Source organism: Argiope bruennichi, chromosome 9 (genome assembly GCF_947563725.1).
Source record: "Argiope bruennichi chromosome 9, qqArgBrue1.1, whole genome shotgun sequence".
NCBI classification, from domain to species: domain Eukaryota; kingdom Metazoa; phylum Arthropoda; class Arachnida; order Araneae; family Araneidae; genus Argiope; species Argiope bruennichi.
The window spans coordinates 91,350,924-91,369,965 of record NC_079159.1 but is presented as its reverse complement, the minus strand read 5'-3'; the positions used below and the strand labels follow the sequence as shown (position 1 = coordinate 91,369,965).

At 28.5% G+C, this 19,042-nt stretch overlaps 1 protein-coding gene across 2 annotated transcripts in view; it reads left to right on the top strand.

Annotated features, from left to right (window-relative positions):
- The first annotated feature begins 414 nt into the window (after positions 1-414).
- Positions 415-19,042, top strand: part of LOC129983912 (keratin-associated protein 16-1-like) — a 30,429-nt gene continuing 11,801 nt past the window's right edge. For both annotated transcript variants that reach the window (XM_056093615.1, XM_056093614.1), the window contains exons 1-6: positions 415-573; positions 4,014-4,211; positions 13,255-13,368; positions 13,575-13,679; positions 16,693-16,797; positions 18,771-18,875. In XM_056093615.1, coding sequence (XP_055949590.1) covers positions 513-573; positions 4,014-4,211; positions 13,255-13,368; positions 13,575-13,679; positions 16,693-16,797; positions 18,771-18,875 — 688 coding nt within the window. In that variant the 5' untranslated portion in view covers positions 415-512. The remainder of the gene's footprint in view (positions 574-4,013; positions 4,212-13,254; positions 13,369-13,574; positions 13,680-16,692; positions 16,798-18,770; positions 18,876-19,042) is intronic.

Here is a 19,042-nt window from a genome sequence, read left to right as displayed (position 1 = left end):
ACATCAGAATATAAACAAAATACATAAAAAGTATTTTGTATAGTTTAAAATAATAAAAATGCAAGTAAGATAGGAGGAAAAATATACAAGACATATCATTGAAGTGAGATTTAGAGTGAAAAAGTTAAATTGAACAATATATCAGATTAGCACAGGAGAAAATATAGTAACTAAAAAAAGCCCTATGGAAAAAGCTCTGCAAAGATTTCTGTACCCAAGATACAATGTTTCAAAATAAAGAATAAAAAGAGCTGGAAGCAGTTTCATAAAAACAAAAAACAAAACAAAAAAAATGTGACTCCTTAGGTTGCACTTCCTTTTTCTTATCTTCAGGAAGCGGACATGTAAATTTTCTAGTAAAAGATCACCTGCAGTGACAAACTTTCGATAAAATGCTCACAGGATATGAGTAAGATGATTTGTTTTTGACAAGGTTTTGATAAGTAGATAGCATCGACAGGTATACCTTAAAGTTGTCCTGAGATTGGTGCTCGCAGGATATCTCCACAATCATGAAGCTTTCTCTACTTTTCGTCGTTGTTGCCCTGGTTATAGGAACTGAGGCTTATCGAAGTAAGTGCTCAGTTGCATGAAATATGTTATTTGAAATTAAATTTTATATTGTAATACCATGATTCAATTGTTAATGACAAAATAACAAATTAATAAAGTAGATGTCTAAAATGATGATTTAAATTAAATAATTAAATGTAAAGAAATCAGTTAATTATCACTTATATCATTTTTATTTAGAAGTATTAAAATAGGTAATTTAATACAAATCTAGTTAATTAATCTCGGTAATTAAATCCAGGTAATTAAAACTAGTCAGTTTAATTTAAGTAATTAAATACAAATCCATTGTTCAAAAATCAAAGAAAGCAATGATAAGAATTTTGTTATCAAATCAGGCATAACATTTTTGAGAAATAATTATAAAGAAATGTTAAAATTCTTCAGAATAATTGAATAGTAATGTATTACTTTTACTTTGATTAACTTAACACTGAAAGAGATACATATAAAAGTCTTTTAAGAGGAAATATAAAGGATGTCCCAAAATTAACGCAAGATTTGAATTTGCCACCATCTGTGCAGGGAAGTGTTGGCAACCTTATTAAAAAAGTCATTTGAAGCTGATAATTTAGGGTTAGGAAACATGGACTGCTACACGATAGAACAAAGTGTTAAAGCAAAATTTGAATTAAATAAAATTCGCAGTTTTTTTCCTTTAAATTGTTGTGTTTTATTGATAGTGAGTGCTTAGCGCTCCCAGCGCGTAGGTCCGAGATTCGATCCTCGGGCTGGGAAAGGTCGACTCGGCCTTTCATCCCTTCAGTGGGTCGATAAACTGAATTCCAAGCTTGCTTGAGAACTAAACACTGGAGGTCCCGCGTTAGACTGACCACCTAACCGCGACATATGCCTTGCATCATAGGGCCCTCGGTCATAAAAGCAGATATGGGCACTGTAAGCCTTGGCCCATATGGACTGTCGCACTACTGAGTTTAGTAGTATGTTTTATTGAATCGTAAAGTAAATAGGATAGGGATATGTAAGGAATACCACATAAGGCAAATGGTCTTCACAGCTTTGCTGACAGATACGCACTTTTTTGTCTAAATTTCTTAAGAATATTTTGCATAAATGTGGCTGAATTTCGTCAATGCAACATGGAATTTCCTTCTTCAATGTACGTGTGCTTGTGCGCATAGATCTTTGACTTCTAATAGCCCCATAAAAAGTAATCCATTGGTGTTAAATCCACGATCTTAGGGGCCAATTCTCATATTTTCGAACTGTGGCTGCCAGACTTTCATTATTTTTTAAATTGTTCAACAATGAAAACACGTTTTTCTATCGTGTAACGCTCCATTCTTACCAACCCTAAACTACCAGCTGTCAAATGGATTTTTTAATGGGGTTGGCAACATTTTGCTGCATGAATGGTGGCAAATTCAAATCTTGCGTTAATTTTGGGATACCATTTTTCTTAAAATATAATTATTCCTTGATGAACTTAAGTATCAATTATTTTATTGAACCTATTACATATCAATTAATGCATCCGAAAATACAGAAAAAAATATTAATATTAATTTATTGATGAAAGGCTCGCATAAAGGCATCTAAAATTAGCATGTCTTGAATCATATTAACTTAAATTAAATTATAAAAAATATTCTCTTTTTTTGCTACAAATTATTGCAAAGAGCAAAGATCCTAAATTTTTTAAGCTCCAAAAAAATGCCTGCAGCAGTGTTGATTCAAAAATTTAATCTACATCCATTCGCAAAAATATAATGTACCATTAGTCTAATTAATAATCGGGGCAAATCTAAATTAATAACATTTTTCAATTTTTGTATTGATTTAGCTGTAAATATACATAATATGTAAGACGAATTTCTACTCTGGAGTTCTACAGAAATATATACAGGAATTAAAGCCCTCTATAAAAGTCACTGAGTCACTAAATATCACTAAATAAATAAATGCTTCGTATAAAATTTACAAAATTTTCAATTTTAAATCTGCAATAATTTTAATTATAATTAATCATAGAGCTTAACATTAAATTAACCAAATTATTTACCTCTTTCTGTAAATAAAATATAAACAGAGTTTCAAATATTCTAAATTTTGATGTGGGTGTACAGAAAAATAATTGTTCAGTGCTTAGAAAGTATATGAAATATCACTGCTTTTTCCCGAATGTTAAATTAGTAATGATAACTAATTTTATGTTTCGACTTACTGTACAGATGGATTGTGTATCAAGACAATAGTTTCCTCAAGAAGCTTACTATTTTAGAGAATCAGAATTACCAAACTAAAAATTTCCTATCATTTTTATCCAATGGCTTTTTCAATTTCATAATTCTTTACGATGCGGATGATATGTATCATCTATAACATTTTAATCGAAATCACACTTTTATTAAAACTAATCATTATTTAAATGGAATTCAGCAGCATCAGCAAAAAAATGGGGATCTTCTTGTTAAAAAGATCAACTACAGAATGAAATTAAGCAAATTGCACATCTGTTTTCCGTTTAATATCTCATACTTTTGAATTACCTTGGATACAAATGGCAGTAGAAAATGAATTAGTTTGTAAGACAATTATGGATAAATTTGAAAGAGGAACACAGAGTTTTGATATTTTAATATGATCCGAACAACATAGATTGTCATTAGTTTGACGCTACTTGAAACTGACCTATTATTACATGAGTTATTTTATTGACCTGTTTTTGTATTACTTATTTCTCACAATTAAATAAATAGTGAACAGTTCATTATGTTTCTTTGTTAAACATTTCTAAATAAAATGAAATCTCATTCATATTTTGAAAAATTTATATGCTGCAATTTTTTATTTATTTATTTATTTTGCAAATTGCAACTATGCGTTTTAATAAACACTAACCGAAGATCTCTAATTATATTTCTGTTCCTTTTTCAATCCTGAAAATTACTTCCATCTAGCTCTGTCAAATGCTGACAATTATATTTTGTTTGTTTCAAAAACGAATTTCTCGATTATAACATTTTATCTCAATATTTTCATTTTGTGTAATTTACATTCAATATTATGACAATAATAATAATTTAATAATTTTAAAACAGGTTACATTTTGATGTTTTTATGTAATTTTTCTTTTTCATTTTACATTCCAAGAAGGATTTATCATACCAATAAATTGCTTATTTTGGAAAGATTTTAATTTCATAAGGTTTGAACCCTATTTGGATAACATAATACAATTAGTTTTATGACTGATTTATTAGTTTGATTGGTTTTAAAAGCAACTAAACCACCGAAATGCAGAAATTACTTTGCCTTATAAGATCATCAGCTGAATCGAAATTCTGAAATGTCCTTTGTCTTCTATTTCAATATATCTCTGAAATTATTTTTAATATTGATTGTATGGGTTTATTTTAAAAAATGAGCAATTTCCTGCCCTCCTTAATTTTTTTTCTGAATTCTTTTTGATATTTCAGAGGGTGACTGGCGCCGAAACAAATGCGAGAGAGTAAGATGCGAAGCCAACTGTCGAAAAGTGAAGGGCGAAAATGGATGCTTCAAGTGTGCTTGCCCTCCTCTTTGTTCTCCACCCAAATGTGACCCGGGATGCGTGGTGCAAGAAAAGTTTGATGGGCCATGCCCAGGATGTGATTGCCCGGATGACAAGGACACAGGTAATAAATAGCAAAAACTGACATATTTAACCTTCATTTTCCATAAAGAATTTGTAAAAGATATTTTTTCTTATTTCAAGTACAACGTCATTTTATCAGGGATTGACGTCAACATTTAGCATAATGTCAGTTAGCGGAGACTGACGGTATACTTTCCTGATATGAGTCAGTTAACGGAGACTGAGGGTATACTTTCCATTGAGATGACATCTATCATTAAATAGACGATAAAGAGTAGATAAGTGATCTATTAAATAAGTGATAAACAGTATAACTTATGCTCTTATTGTATCGGTCATTGGCGATAGTATATCATTTGCACATGCTATATCAATCACTGGTAATAGACAGTATATCTTTAGCTCATGCTGTGTCGATCACTGGTGATAGACAACATATCATTTGTCACTGCTGACACTATTCACTGATCACTGCTGACAGATATCTTACTTTCTATTCATGCCCCGCCGGTCATTATTGTTCGGAGATATGCAATTTATTAAATTTATTTTTAATTATATCCTATTTTTAATAAATTTAGATCTTAAAAAATATAATAATACATGCAATTTATCGCAGCCTCTCACAGATCTCTGTTGCCAGTGTATCCATAAAATCGAATATCGTGGAAATGGAGAGGATGGTTAAAATAATAGGGCATAAAACAATAAGGATGTTAAATCTAGTGCTAAATATGTTAAGAGTGGATGTTTCAACGAGATATTATCGTTCTAAAACGAGAATTAGCAAATGAATAAATAAAATTTTCAACAGTCTGTTGTTACGGAAACTGACCGTAGTCTATTTTCCACAGGTTGTACTTGGGATATCATTACAGGTGATACCTTCTTCTACAAATTCGAGAGCATAAGTTTCAGGATTTTGTGTTATTGTTAGACTATATTTGACAAATAAAGTAGAAAAAGTTCCTAAATTGTCACATTAGTTGTAATAATTATAGAATTTTATATAAAAAAAAAGGTTCAACAACCTTTGCTGAAATTTAATATTTTTTTAAGTTATCTCTTTATTACTATGCATAATTCATATTTCCGACACGGAATGGAGTTCTGGTGGCTTGCCGATAAGGGATTGGTTTGTTTAATTTAGTTATATTAACGTCCCGTTTAAAGCAACATTAGGGCTATTTTGGGACGGACCTCTTAATTTTGAACCGCGGTCAGATGACGAGGACGACACCTGAGCTGGCATCCCCCTCTTCACACCACACCACACCAAAGGGAGGGCGTTTGGCCTGACCGATTTTATCGTGCAACAGACCACCTTACACGTCGGTTTTTCGGTGGAATGAGGTCTCGAACCTGAAACCCTACGGCTCACAAGCCGAGACCTTACCACCAGGTCACCACCGTCTCGAAAGGAGATTGGATTCGATGATGAAGGGTTTTAGGAGCGAAACCCGCTTTCACTGGAGAATTGCTGTACAAAGGTGGCTTTAGTACTGTGTAAAAAGTCTTTTCACTTGTGAGGAGCGGAAATTCAGAGATAGGGTCCACCGAGGCGTTATTATTACTGTCCAACAATGATTCGAAATTGCAAATCTGCACCAAAAAATACCCAAGAGTTACACCAAAATTGTACGTTAATATAATTAAAGAATTAAAAAATGCAATGCAATTTTTGGGTATTTTTTTTTTGTTTTTATAACTGAGTTCCTCGTTTATTTAATAAGTATTTCACATTACTAACAAGAAATGAATTAATCGTCAAATTAAGATCATTCTAGATATTTACCGCTGAATGTATCTATACTAATCAATACGTTTTTTTGCAATTATGTTTTTCAAAAATAGGTTTAAACAAATTTATGATTTATATCCGATCTTAATGAGACAAAACTCACGTGATTTCCACGGCAAGAAGTTAACTGTCAACGTTTCAATCCATTAAATCGATTGAATTATTAACTTTTTAATCGATGACCATAAAAATCGATTAAAATATGTTCGTTGAAATTTCAGAAATTTTTGGTGTTTTTTTAATTATATCTTCCAGAAATATTAACACATAAAAATGTGCTTTTTACTACCTTTAAACTCAAAAATGAACTTTTCAATGATTGCAATTCCATTTTTTCCCTGCAACTTTTTTCTCCATTTTTAACATTTTTTTCAGATTTAATTTGATACACAATCGATAACAATGTTTTTATTATTATTATGAAAATCCAATTAATTTCATAATTAATTTAATTCTATCATATTATTGAATTGCGTGTTTTTGCCAGTGTTAAAATGAAGGTAAAAAATTGCATCGACTGAACATCGATTTCGCAATGGCTTCCGCTTTTATTTCATATAATACACATTATTTAATTCGCACGTGCGGTAATTTTTAGTTTGCTAATTCCAATATATTTACACTTTTAGTTGTATCGAATATCAAGGTGAAATTTTAAATAAATGCAATCTAATTATTGGTTTACAGTTAAGGAAGCTAATGTTCCGAGAGGGCAGATTGGCCACTAAAAGTGTTAAATTAGAGTATAATATTAAGCCTCCCACACAATTATTTTTCATTTATTCTCCTCTTTTTCAGGCAGATATTTTTCTTAAATTTATAAAATGTACTCACAATAATATTTTCATATGCTGCATTCTGTTCAATATAAATTTAATTGGACAAATATTAATTATTGTACTATAGATGCATATAGTAGAAGCAATTAAGCGTTAAATCATTTGCTTACACTAATTCTTTCTTTTCTTTAAGTCTGAGAAAATCATAACTTCAAAACTTTATTTTCCACTAATTCTTCTACAACCAGGTGAGAAGAGATAAATCAAGAGATGAAATAGCTCGTAAAGGATTGCACATACTCAAACCTCCATACGGTTGGATTAAAACCTGAAAGGCAGGGAAATTATTAAAACTTAAAATGAAAGCAAGGATTCCATTTGTTTTTTCCTTTTCTTCTTTGATGTTTCTATTATTTGCAAACAATGACATTTCCAGGCCAAAATTCGGTTTAGTCTCTGTGAGTCAAAAATAGATATATCTTAATACATAAGTGCATGGATGGATTTAGGTTATAATGACGAGTCACTTATCTTCAAAAGATAACTATATTATTTATAAAACGCATTGTAATGCTATCATTTTAGGAGTATCTTCGAATGGAATTTATCATACAGTTTGAATTAAATTGAATTTTTTGCATTACTTTATAGTTTAAAATTATTTTTCAAGTAACTTAAACCACTGACGCTTTAATTCTTCTATGTATAGATTCATAGAAGAATTTTGGACAGAATTCCATCGAATGAATAGCTATTTGACTATTGAATATCCCTCTTACGTATGAATTCGACAACTCGAAAACGCAGTAAGTTAGATGCACGGGTTTGGTACGCTATCTTCAAATAAAAATTATAAACCAATACCAAATATATTTTAATCATAGCCCGAAGCTGAATAATAAAAGTAGCAAATATTAAAATTTTTCATGAATGCTGAAAAAAAAATGCATTTCCACTGATTAGTTTATAAACCTTTTACCCAACTGACTTCTAACCTGATTTTTCTAATGTTACACTATTTTTTCACGAGGTAAAAATATTAATATTTAAAAGCATTTGTTTTTTAAATATTGACATGAATTCGAAATATTGCTTATCTGCACAGTTATTGATATTTATGTTGGATGCCGGGTCAGTGACTTCCCGGCATGACGATTATTTGTCGACGAATTTAATGAAAAAGTAAAGGTTCTCGAAACTGCAGGAATTTTGACGATATCTCTACAAGGACTTGAGATCTCAAACATTCGACTCTTCTTTGCTTTGATGACAAAAAATGAAGGTCTGCAGATTTCTGGCTTTGGAGAATTATCTCGGAGCCATTCTCTGATCAAAACTGTGCTATCATTTTATTCAGCTAATAATTTGCCAGTTGCTGTATTTTGTTTACTTCAGCAAAAGCTATCTTGCGTACGCTTCGGCTACGTTTTACTATTTATTTTTCGTGTTTCATTGTGGAATAATACCATAAAATATCAATTTGTTTCCATATTTTATAAAAATAATATATTCTATAAAAATAATATAATTAATAATATAGAATAATATTCCATAAAAAGATTAATATATTTAGTTGATAAAAAGGATATAGATAATCGAAGTTAAATTCTGCTTAAAAATATACAAAGGTAGTAAATTGTCGATAATTATAAAAGCTGCCTTTCATTAGACTAAATTTTTCTTCGATAAACAATCAGCTTAATTGGGCAGAGTACTAAAAAAATCTATTTCTCGATGGTTTCTTACCTTTGTGCTTAATTTTTATTAGTTTCTCTATCCACATCCACGTTCCTGATACATCTCAACTGCTTTTAAATAAAAAAAAACCTATAAAAAATGTATTTATTTCTTTATCTCAAATGTTTTCATTCAGAAAGTATAATTAGTTAATTAAATAAATGATATTAGATGTTTATCAATAGTAACTAATGACATACAAAAAACACCCTTCAGTTTTTGCTATTTAAGAAAGCATAAAAAAGGAAGGAAAGGAAAATTGACTAATTTAATTTGTTTTTCAGCATTCATTAAAAATTTATGCAATCTACATTTGTTTTTCCACATTTTTTTTCTTACATCTATATTATGGCTAAGTTTCGAATAAATACAGTTTAGTTCATTCTAAAGATTTGCTGCTGGTTAGAAATGGAATTTAACATTTTATTTTCAAAGAAAATTGAGAGTCTTAATTACCTATAATACTTTTTAACGTTTTTTTCTTCTAAATTTTTGTTTGTACAAAGGAAAAAATGTGAATTGCTCTGAATTGCTTTTTGCGATTGCCATTTGCATAAACAGAATACTGTATTCTTTCGAAAGAATATAAAAAACACAATATTACTCTTCTTTTACACTTATTAAAGGCTCAGTAAAACAATTATCTGAATCGCGAGAAATCACTTGAAAAAATAAACATATTAAAACAGCACAACTTAATAAGAGAAATCACATAAATAAACGCATCACAAACACACATTATTGTTATTATTAGGTCAAATCTAGCATCTATTTAATATTCATTCAATCATCTGTAAAGCTCACTTTCTTGCTTTAACACTAACTAACCAGGAAAGAAAATTACAGATCCATAATATTATTAATATTACTTATTCTTATTCTTTACAACAAAATATATCCTATCTACATTAATTTTAATGTTATTCTGTCTTTATATTTCTGCTTGTCTGTTAACTAGGACAAATATCCAGTAAAACACTCTTTTAATATGGTTATTTTTTATGATACACTCATGTTTTTACAAACATACAACACATTTTCTTCCTTTCTTTGAAACTTTAAAATTTTAATACTTAGTATTTTTATTTTTAATATTAGTATTTATATATTAGTTTATATTAGTATTTTAATATTAGTTTATATTAGTATTTTAATATTAGTTTATATTAGTATTTTAATATTAGTATTTTTAATAATTAATATTTTCCATATTGCCACATTGATAAAAATAAATAATGAAACTTTTTATAAAACAAATAAAACAATTTCTTATTTATTAAAAATGATTAAACAATAATGTGAAAAAATAATAGTTTAAATAATGTGAAAAAAAAGATGCCAGGATGAATAAAAATAAAGGAATAGTAATATTCGTTGGCAACATTATGTAGAGATTAATTGGAAGTTTCTAGAAGTTGCAAATGTTTTTTTTATTTTTCCATATATTATGAGATCTTAAAATTAATGTTGTGAATTGCTTATTTTTGTTCTCTTTTTCTTTTAACTTTAACATAAATAGAATTAGTTTATTAAATAGTACTTTCTTAAATTTCATTCGTGATAATATTAACAACTATTTATTTCGGAAGAAAAGCATAACTACTTCTTCTTACCGAAATCTGTAATCCAAAACGGAATTATGATTGCATGTCTTATTCCTTATGTTCTCCGTTTTAGCTCATAAAGAATATAAAGACTTCTAAAGATAATTCCATTGTATCTTCATTATTTCTATCTGATTAATATTGCTTCGATTGTTTTTCTTTCTAGAACTGTATGTTCTAGTGTTTCGACAGTGAAATAAACAAAACAAAAACCACAAATTAAATTTGAAAATTTTAGCATACAGTCTACGGAAAATCTCATAGGACCAACAAAGAGGATAAACTACGGAATAATATTAAAGAGAGAGAAAATAAATCATTGCAATTGCATTTTTCAAAAAGCTTCATAATTTATTATCAAACTAACAACGATCCCAATCCGATAAAATGAATTTTTAAAAAAAATTACGTATTAATAATACGTTAAATTTATGAAGAATTAACTAGTCTATAATGCTTTATCTCTTTCCAGAATTAATAACTGAATAAAAGAAGTGCGTATTTTATAATATTAATATAAAAAAGAACATTATAAAAATTGTATAAGTTATTCACTTTTATTTCAATACAAATATTCAAAATATTACAAATAACTATGAAGAAAATTATGAAAATTTATTTTTTAACGAATTAAATTATATGTGCTTAATAATTTTTGTTCACTTAAGAAAACGAGATAAAAATTTCAAAATAAAACATAATTTCAGATTTTATTTATTTACAATACAAAAAATAGCGAGTGCTCTTGATAATTCACTAGTGAATTAATAATTCTTAGTGAGTGCATATAATTTAATTCACTTGATGAATTAAATTATATGCATCTTCTCTTTCACTTAACAGCCATAAAAAATAAATTTCAAAATAAAACATAATTTCAGATTGTATTTATTTACAATACACATAATAGATTGTTAATATTTCCCCCTTTATGTGTAATAATTACACTTACATAGTTTGATAGTTTTGCACATTTTTTTCTTATAATGAATTAAATACGATCTGTCATACGGAATGGAACTTGGTCGTTTATCGAGGCTGGCATGTGTATTACTACTGCCCCTTTCATTTACTGACCGACAGTCTAAATAAATAATCTTCATCTGCTGAAGAATTCTTTCGTCTACATCAGCTATTCCTATCATTTAGTTTCTCCCGTCCCTTCTGCTGTCATATCCTACCTCAATCAACACTTGGTGTAAAGTTTTATTAATAATAAGTAAAAACTTTTTTTGCTAAAAGTAAACAAAGAATTTTATTTGATAACATATGCAGTGATAATTTTGAACTTTTTATTTCATTTTTTAAATAATTATTAATCTAAAATGAAAATAAATTAATGAAATACTGAAACAACTTTGAAATAATTAATGATGAAATTATTTATTAATTATAATTACCAATTATTCAAATTGGAACCTAATTTCAATTCTATCCTTGAACTTGTTTCATGGAAGAGTGTTTAGAAAATTAAATTTCAAATGAAGACAGAAAAAATGTCACTTCTGGAGTTGCTTTAAGCTTATTTCAATAGCTGTTGTAATGCAAATTTAAAAGACGTCTGTTGTTTTTTTTTTTTTATAACTTGTGTGTTTGTAAACGATATTAATCATTTTTTGCTTTAATGGCAAGTTCATGACGCTTTTCAGTCTATTTTACCCAGTTGGTTTTGTAATTGCATAACATTTACTTTTCATTAAAAGTAGCGAAAGAAAAATTCTATTTATTTTACTGCCATTTTAACCCCCAATTTTGCATTTTCCACAACTACCAAAATTACTTTCTTACCTCTACTTGATTAGCTGAATACTTTAAAATATACTCATACCGTAGTTTGCGAGCCAATGATCTATATCGGTACTGAATTCCATTACAGTGGAAAGAAAGTTTTAGCGAGAAAGATCATCCCCTTGTATTTAAACAAAGAAATAAGAAACCCAAAATTATATAAAACCATTACATATAAATAAAACGTACCCGGGAGATTAGTACAATTTAGCAGACCAGTACCATACACGAGAGCTTCATTCAACAGTTTTTTTTTTTTTTTTTTTTTTTTTTTTTGTAAAATTGTAGATAAAATTTTATCTCATGGCTCATTTCAAGTTATAAGCGAAATCTAACTGAATTTCAAACACAGGATCGAACGTGAGAAAGGTGCATGAGCTCGAAGTCATAACCACTACTTTTTTTTGTCGTGTGACTATTTTTAAGTCAAATTTTTGCGCAGTGGCTTCTGAGGGTAAAGACCCCTGAGCACCTGAGGACAGAAATCTGACTTCTAGCTCAAATGCAGAAAGCACACACACACTCGCTTGCTCAACCCCTTTTTACAGTGGGGTGACTTCACTCTCCTCAGCAGAGAGAACAACCATGCCCGAACCAGGACTCGAATCCGGGACGCCTAGATCACGGGGAAGACGCGCTACTCCTAGGCCAGGACGTACGCATGCCCTAACCACTACTCCATCTCTAATATGCTTGCGCAGATCTTGTATAATCACATGTCAATATTTGGTTATAAAAATTTTATGCGTGTGAAATCGTGTCTGTTCAGGGAAAATACCTATATAAATAAACTTATAAAGCAAACTCTTATCTCAATATAAAGTTTGAGCTCATTAATCTAAGAAAAGATACAAATAGGAAAAGGAAAATTAGAATTTTATCTATCGAATTCCGGAGCATATTCAAAAACTTGTAGATCGATGTTCGCTTTAGCAGTACAATTCTCCTGCAATCTAGCTGGCAGGTGTAAAGTTTTAATTCAAGAAAGAAAAACAATTGTGAGTTGGTTTATCCCGAATTTTTTCCACACTAAGGCATCCTATCTTATTTGTAATGCTTAAGCAAGATTTTGACTTCCGACTTAGATATTTGTGTATTGTCTATTGCACTGCGCTATAGACAATATATCGTGCTATCACAAGTATTCTTCAGATAAGTAAAATGATAAAAAATACCGTTTATTCATATTGAAAGACATATTTTATTTATGGGTAAGACATATTTGAGAAAGATTACCACACTGATGCTGAATTTAAACAAAAAAGCCTAAAGTGTTATTAGAAAAAGAAAGTAAATCCTGTACAATTCTTGTTTCAATATTTCACAGTAGAGTTATTTGTACTTTGATAAGTTAACTATTGTTATCCGTTTCAGATATTGGTGATATTGTGGAGAAAAAAGTGATCTGTGAACCTCCCGTGTGTGGACCCGGATGCGAAGTCGAGGTGAACTTTGAAGGTCCTTGCCCAGGATGCGTTTGCAAAGAAGGTACACTTTTATATTCACATAATGTCATCAAAACAAATTGATGAACGTCACTAACAGATTTTTGCCATCTAATGGCAGAAAAGCAGTCAGAAAAAAAAATATTTGTTTCTGTATGTTTTATTTATCGACCCCTATTTGTGAATTATCTATAAAAGTTATCCATTCCCTTCTTTATTTTAAATTTTTTTTTTTTTTTTGATTCGTAGAACTTCCCATCCCGAAGATTGTGTGCGATCCTCCCAAGTGCGGACCGGGCTGTTTCATTCAGACAGTTTATGATGGACCCTGCCCAGGATGCCAATGTGAAGAAAGTAGGGCTCTCAGTTACATCTTTTGCTAACTGAATGAATTTATCTTCAGTATGTGATAAACAAAGCAACTATTAGTTAATATTAATTGAATTTTTTAGAAACTAATTCTAAAATTATAGAACAAATTTTAAACGAAAATTAAGTATACACAGAAAAAAGTCTTTTTTGTTTTGTTGATAGAAAAAGAAACGCTCAATGCAAAAATTGTTTATACTGGGAGGGCGGGGAGTACCTCTACACATATACCATTTTGAAAGATAATAAAGAACAAAGAAACGGAAATATCTGATAAAATGTATGTTCAATATTTATATAATATCAAACTTATGTTCAGTATTTTACAATAATAAATCAACAGGTTAGATGAATAAAATTATTTAACCCTTTAAAAGACCTTTTTTTTCTGGTCATGTTATTTTAATTATTTTTAGGATTGAGATTGGCTTAAGAAAAGTGATTCATTTACTTTATTAGATAAATTTGATTTGATTAATTAATTAATTTGGTTAATTAATAATTAAGTAACATTTTGTGTGAAATTAAGAATTGGAACATCTAAGTTTCTGTCGTATTGAAAAATTTGTCAGAACTTATGCCAACCTACATAACTTCATACAAAGATTGATGAATTTGGTGGGAAATATATTTTCCATGGCTGAGAGCGGGTTAAAGAACACGAGTAGCGCCATTGAATCAATTATGTCTGTACAAGTCGTACGTAACAGATGCAATGGTAAGGTAAATTCCTTGTAAAAAACAAATTTTCGGATAACTTTAAAAAATGTTTGATTGACCTCAACAACAACAAATCTTTATGCATTTATTATTCTTGCACCTATGTTTTTTTTCCACAATAAATCTATATTCTTTTAAATCTTCATAGAATATTTTATCAGATGATCCTTTTGTTTTATTTAATTCAATAGCAAATAGTGAACGTTGGTTGCAGACGTTTGCTTGCGATTCTATTTTTTTTTTTTTTTAATTCTAGAAAGGAAATGTTTTCTGATCTCTGGTAAAAATTAATTCTCTGATTTTTACGTTTATTTATAAGATGAGGCGAATTTTAGTAACCTCAGTGATGAACACCATACAATTTTTATATTTATTCACAAAAATTAAGATCCTTGAAATTTTATATCCTTCATGCATTTCCAAATAATATAACAGAAGTAAGATTCAAAAGTTAATTTTTTTTCTTTATTTCTAAATTACTTAACTACAGAAAAGTATATTTTTCTGAATAAAATTGTGAGAAATTTTAGCAAAAAATAAACGTTATATGTTAATTTTACTTAATTAAGTTTTTAATTAATATTAAAAGTACAAATCAGTTTTAGCAAAAAGACAATTATTATTACAATTAGTTTTATATTCACAAAAATTCCTTTAAACAATGTTTTTTAATTTCATCTTACTATGGAATGTCACTAAAGTGCTAAAGGAACTCACCTGTTTGATTTTCTCAAATACCAAAGGGGAACGCTATCATTATTACAAAATTCCACACCAACAGATGGGTAGATAGGTAAGGCGTTATGGCGCAATAGTCATGCAGGGCCATACGCCAGCAGGTGGGTGGATACGTTTATTTGACTTCGGTGATTCAGTCAACACTAGGTTCATATACATGGTGAATGTCCTCAAGTGTCAAACTCGCAATAGCGTCAGTGTGCTACGACAATAATTTCAATAGCAACATATTTTGTTTTACGTTCATGAAACCTTTATTACCGAAAAGAAACACATTTTGAATGCATAAGTGAGCTTCAATCACTCAACAGAATACCTGTGTTAAATTAGGCAACTTTAATTTCACTAATTTCTGATATGCATCTTCAAAACATATTAATGATTAATATTTTTTCTTATTGCATAATTTGATACATAAGAGATAGGTAAATGTTTAAAAAAAAACTCTTATATTTTATTATCATACATTCAAAATTCAGTTGAAGTTTAATCTTATAAAAGAAAGTCGGGGGTAAGTGGGCGGTGAATGCGGTTTCGAGATGATTCGATTGCACTTACAGACATTTGAAAGAAATTCGGCGTACAGTACTGTACGTCAAATGACGTACAATAATTATGACCCAATGCCCTAGGAAGCCTTAGTTTAATATTTAAAGTAAAACATTTTTGTTTAATATTTTACAATATTTTCGGGGTTTTTTCGCATGTTTTTGTTCTTGAGACAGCTTCCGATGACTGTTGAAAAAAATTAGGTATACAATTCGGTAAAATTAAAAATTATCTCTTTAAAAAAATTTCTTTTAACGCCTAACATAATTTTCTTCATTTTGAGTATATTTTTACTGCTATATATACTGCCTGCATCCAATATTTTAATTTCGTTACCTTTTTCCAAATTTTTTGAGGAAATAACTATAACATATCTCTTACTCTAAAACAGGAGCGGTCGAAATATATCTATCTCATTTTTTTCAACGGTTTTAAATGATTCGTTTTCTATATTAGCTCACACATTTTCGCCTCAGATCCACGAAGAAATCTTAATTCGTTGCTGATTTGGCAAGGAGCCAAATCAGAATGAAAGTTCCAAGAACTTGGAATTTATTTTTATACGATTTAAATTCCAAAAATATCGCTTGTAGCAAACTTTAAAAGTTCTTTCTTCTTTTAACACGTCATCATTTTAATCGTTTCGATTTTATTGTTAGTATTTCAGCTCGCAATATCATGCAGCAAGAAAATTTTATTTTCAAAATCACTATTATTATATTTACTATTTTTATTATAACGCTAATTTTATTTTTATTTTACTTTCATCTATAATTTTATTTCAATTTGAATTATTATTTTTTTATTTTGTTTGCAATGATCATTTTAAAGGCAACTTCATATAGACACAACTAGTGATTGCAATGCTAAATGATGTGATTTAATAATCACAAAAATTAAAAGAATTCCTGTATTCCTATCCAATTTGCATATTTTGTATTACTTTACTATTATTTCCCATTAATTAATGAGACTCATTTTTTTGATACAGAACCCAAAGATAAAGTTATCTGTGACCCACCCAGATGTCCCCCTGGATGTAGAATAGAAACTGTGTTTGATGGACCTTGCCCAGGTTGCGAATGCAAGAAAGAAGGTACAGAATTATTTCCTGAAGTTTATTCTTTCAAAATAACAATATTTAACTATGATTGTTACAAATAATGGCAAATTTTCATATGTAGAGCTTCTTTAATTATATTTTTGAAGAATACGATATCGTAATGGCTTATCTATACGTACATTAAAGTAAAAAAAAAACTCATAAATATATTATTCAGTATAAAAATCAAAATAGTTTTCATATTTTTCTCTAAAACATTATGAAGCATAAAATAAATTTCTAGGACAATAACAATTAATTCAATAGTCAGTTTTTATTACTTAAAAACTATATTTCAACATACAGATACATGACCATTCTTTGTAAATGAAAACATTATTTTATTTATTCGTCTCCGAGTTTCAATGTTTCAATACTATCAACATTTTTTATCATTGCCATTATTAGTTGCAATGTTCAATTAATTAAACTTCATGTTTTCCTTTAAAAATAATGAAATACTTATAGAAAAAAAAAATTTGCTTTAGTCGGGTTTTAGAAATCGTTTGGCATTATTTGTATTATTGGCTTAAAAAATAAAAATTCTTTGTTGCATTTGAAAATCATATTTTAAGTAAAAATAAGTTGGTAAATTCTAGAATGTTATGTCTCATGTGAGAATTTAAACAAAGTTTTTATTTTAATAAAATATTAATCACTATTAAATATTTTTGAAAAAAAAGTATTAATCAATTTGTGACGTTCCTTTGGATGGTTACTTTTAAAGACTAATTATAAAATTTTTTAATATCATCTTATTATTGAATTAAAATTTGGCATGGAAATATTTTAATTACTTATTATTTACGTTTTTAGCATATTCAACATATTAAAATTATGTAAGAAATATTTTTCGGCTGATAAAAATAGATGATAAATTTAAAAGTTTTAGTACAATGTTTCTTCATTTTTTCTCTGCTCCTGCTGAAATAAAAGATACTGAAACCTAGTAAGCATTACATATAAATATATAGATTAAATATTATTAATACACATTTATTAAAAATTTTCTTTCCGAATAAAAAACACCCTGCACTTTTAAACATCATGTTTCTAATGTTATCTATAAATTGTACAATGTAGATGTAAATATTGTTCAAAACATTCTACAGAACAGAACATTTGCCCTAGAACTACACGCACATAGTAACTTCTAGCAGGTTCTAGCTAAAAAAAGTTTGTTCATTTTTTTCGTAAGGTTTTTAAATAGTTAAAGATCATTCGAAATTTAAAGATTATTCATTAAATATTTCCGAGAATATTAGGACAAAAATATTTACAATAGTCTAAAATTTAAATAAATCAGTTTTTTTAATAATATTACCTTTATTTCAGCTCAATTTTAATAATTTTTTTACATTTATAATATTAAGAATGATGCAATAAATATTTACCAATCATTTGTTAGTGCCCTGTTTATAATACTTATTTCTGTGGTAACGGGGCGATTGACAGTAATTTTATATATAAAAAAAAGTTCGTTATTGAATGTTCAATATTTTCGTTCTTTGTGGAATAGGTTATCTTGTATAATTTTTAATTCAAAAATTCTACATTCTTTCTGAAATACAAAATTTCGAGGTTTCCTTGCATAACTTTTTTTTCACTTTTTATCTTGCCTTTCGTATTACTTTGAATTTGCAAAATTAATTCAAAAACGGAATCGAAATAGCATTACAAAATAATAGAAATAAAACTTCTTAAATTATAATATTATATTTAACGTTATGTTTGAAGCTAAATGTCCCAGTCCCCTTTTTATTTTTTATTTAATTTTAATTATTTATAATTTTTTTAATATTTTTAAAAGTTGGAACAAACAGATTTTGTCAATTTGGCACTGAAAGTCTAATGGAAATGTTTGCTCCAGTACATTTTGGCTTCTACTATTACCATTATTCGATGATTTTTTTTTATAAAGATTACTATCTTTACATTTTTTTTTTCATTATTTTTTCTACTAATAGAAATTCCCATCCCAAAGATCGTATGCGATCCTCCAAAGTGTGAGCCGGGTTGTTTCATCCAAACTGAATACGATGGACCCTGCCCCGGATGCGAATGCAAAAAAGGTAAGTCTCATTTTTTTATATTTACTGTCGTGTTGCATTTGATATGTGCTATTATTCTTATGATATATTGATATTTAAAGGTCTACATATTTAAAAGAATAAGCGATTTTTTTTTTTTTACTTTTTGTCACTGAATATCGAATATAATTTAAAATGCTATAGAAATA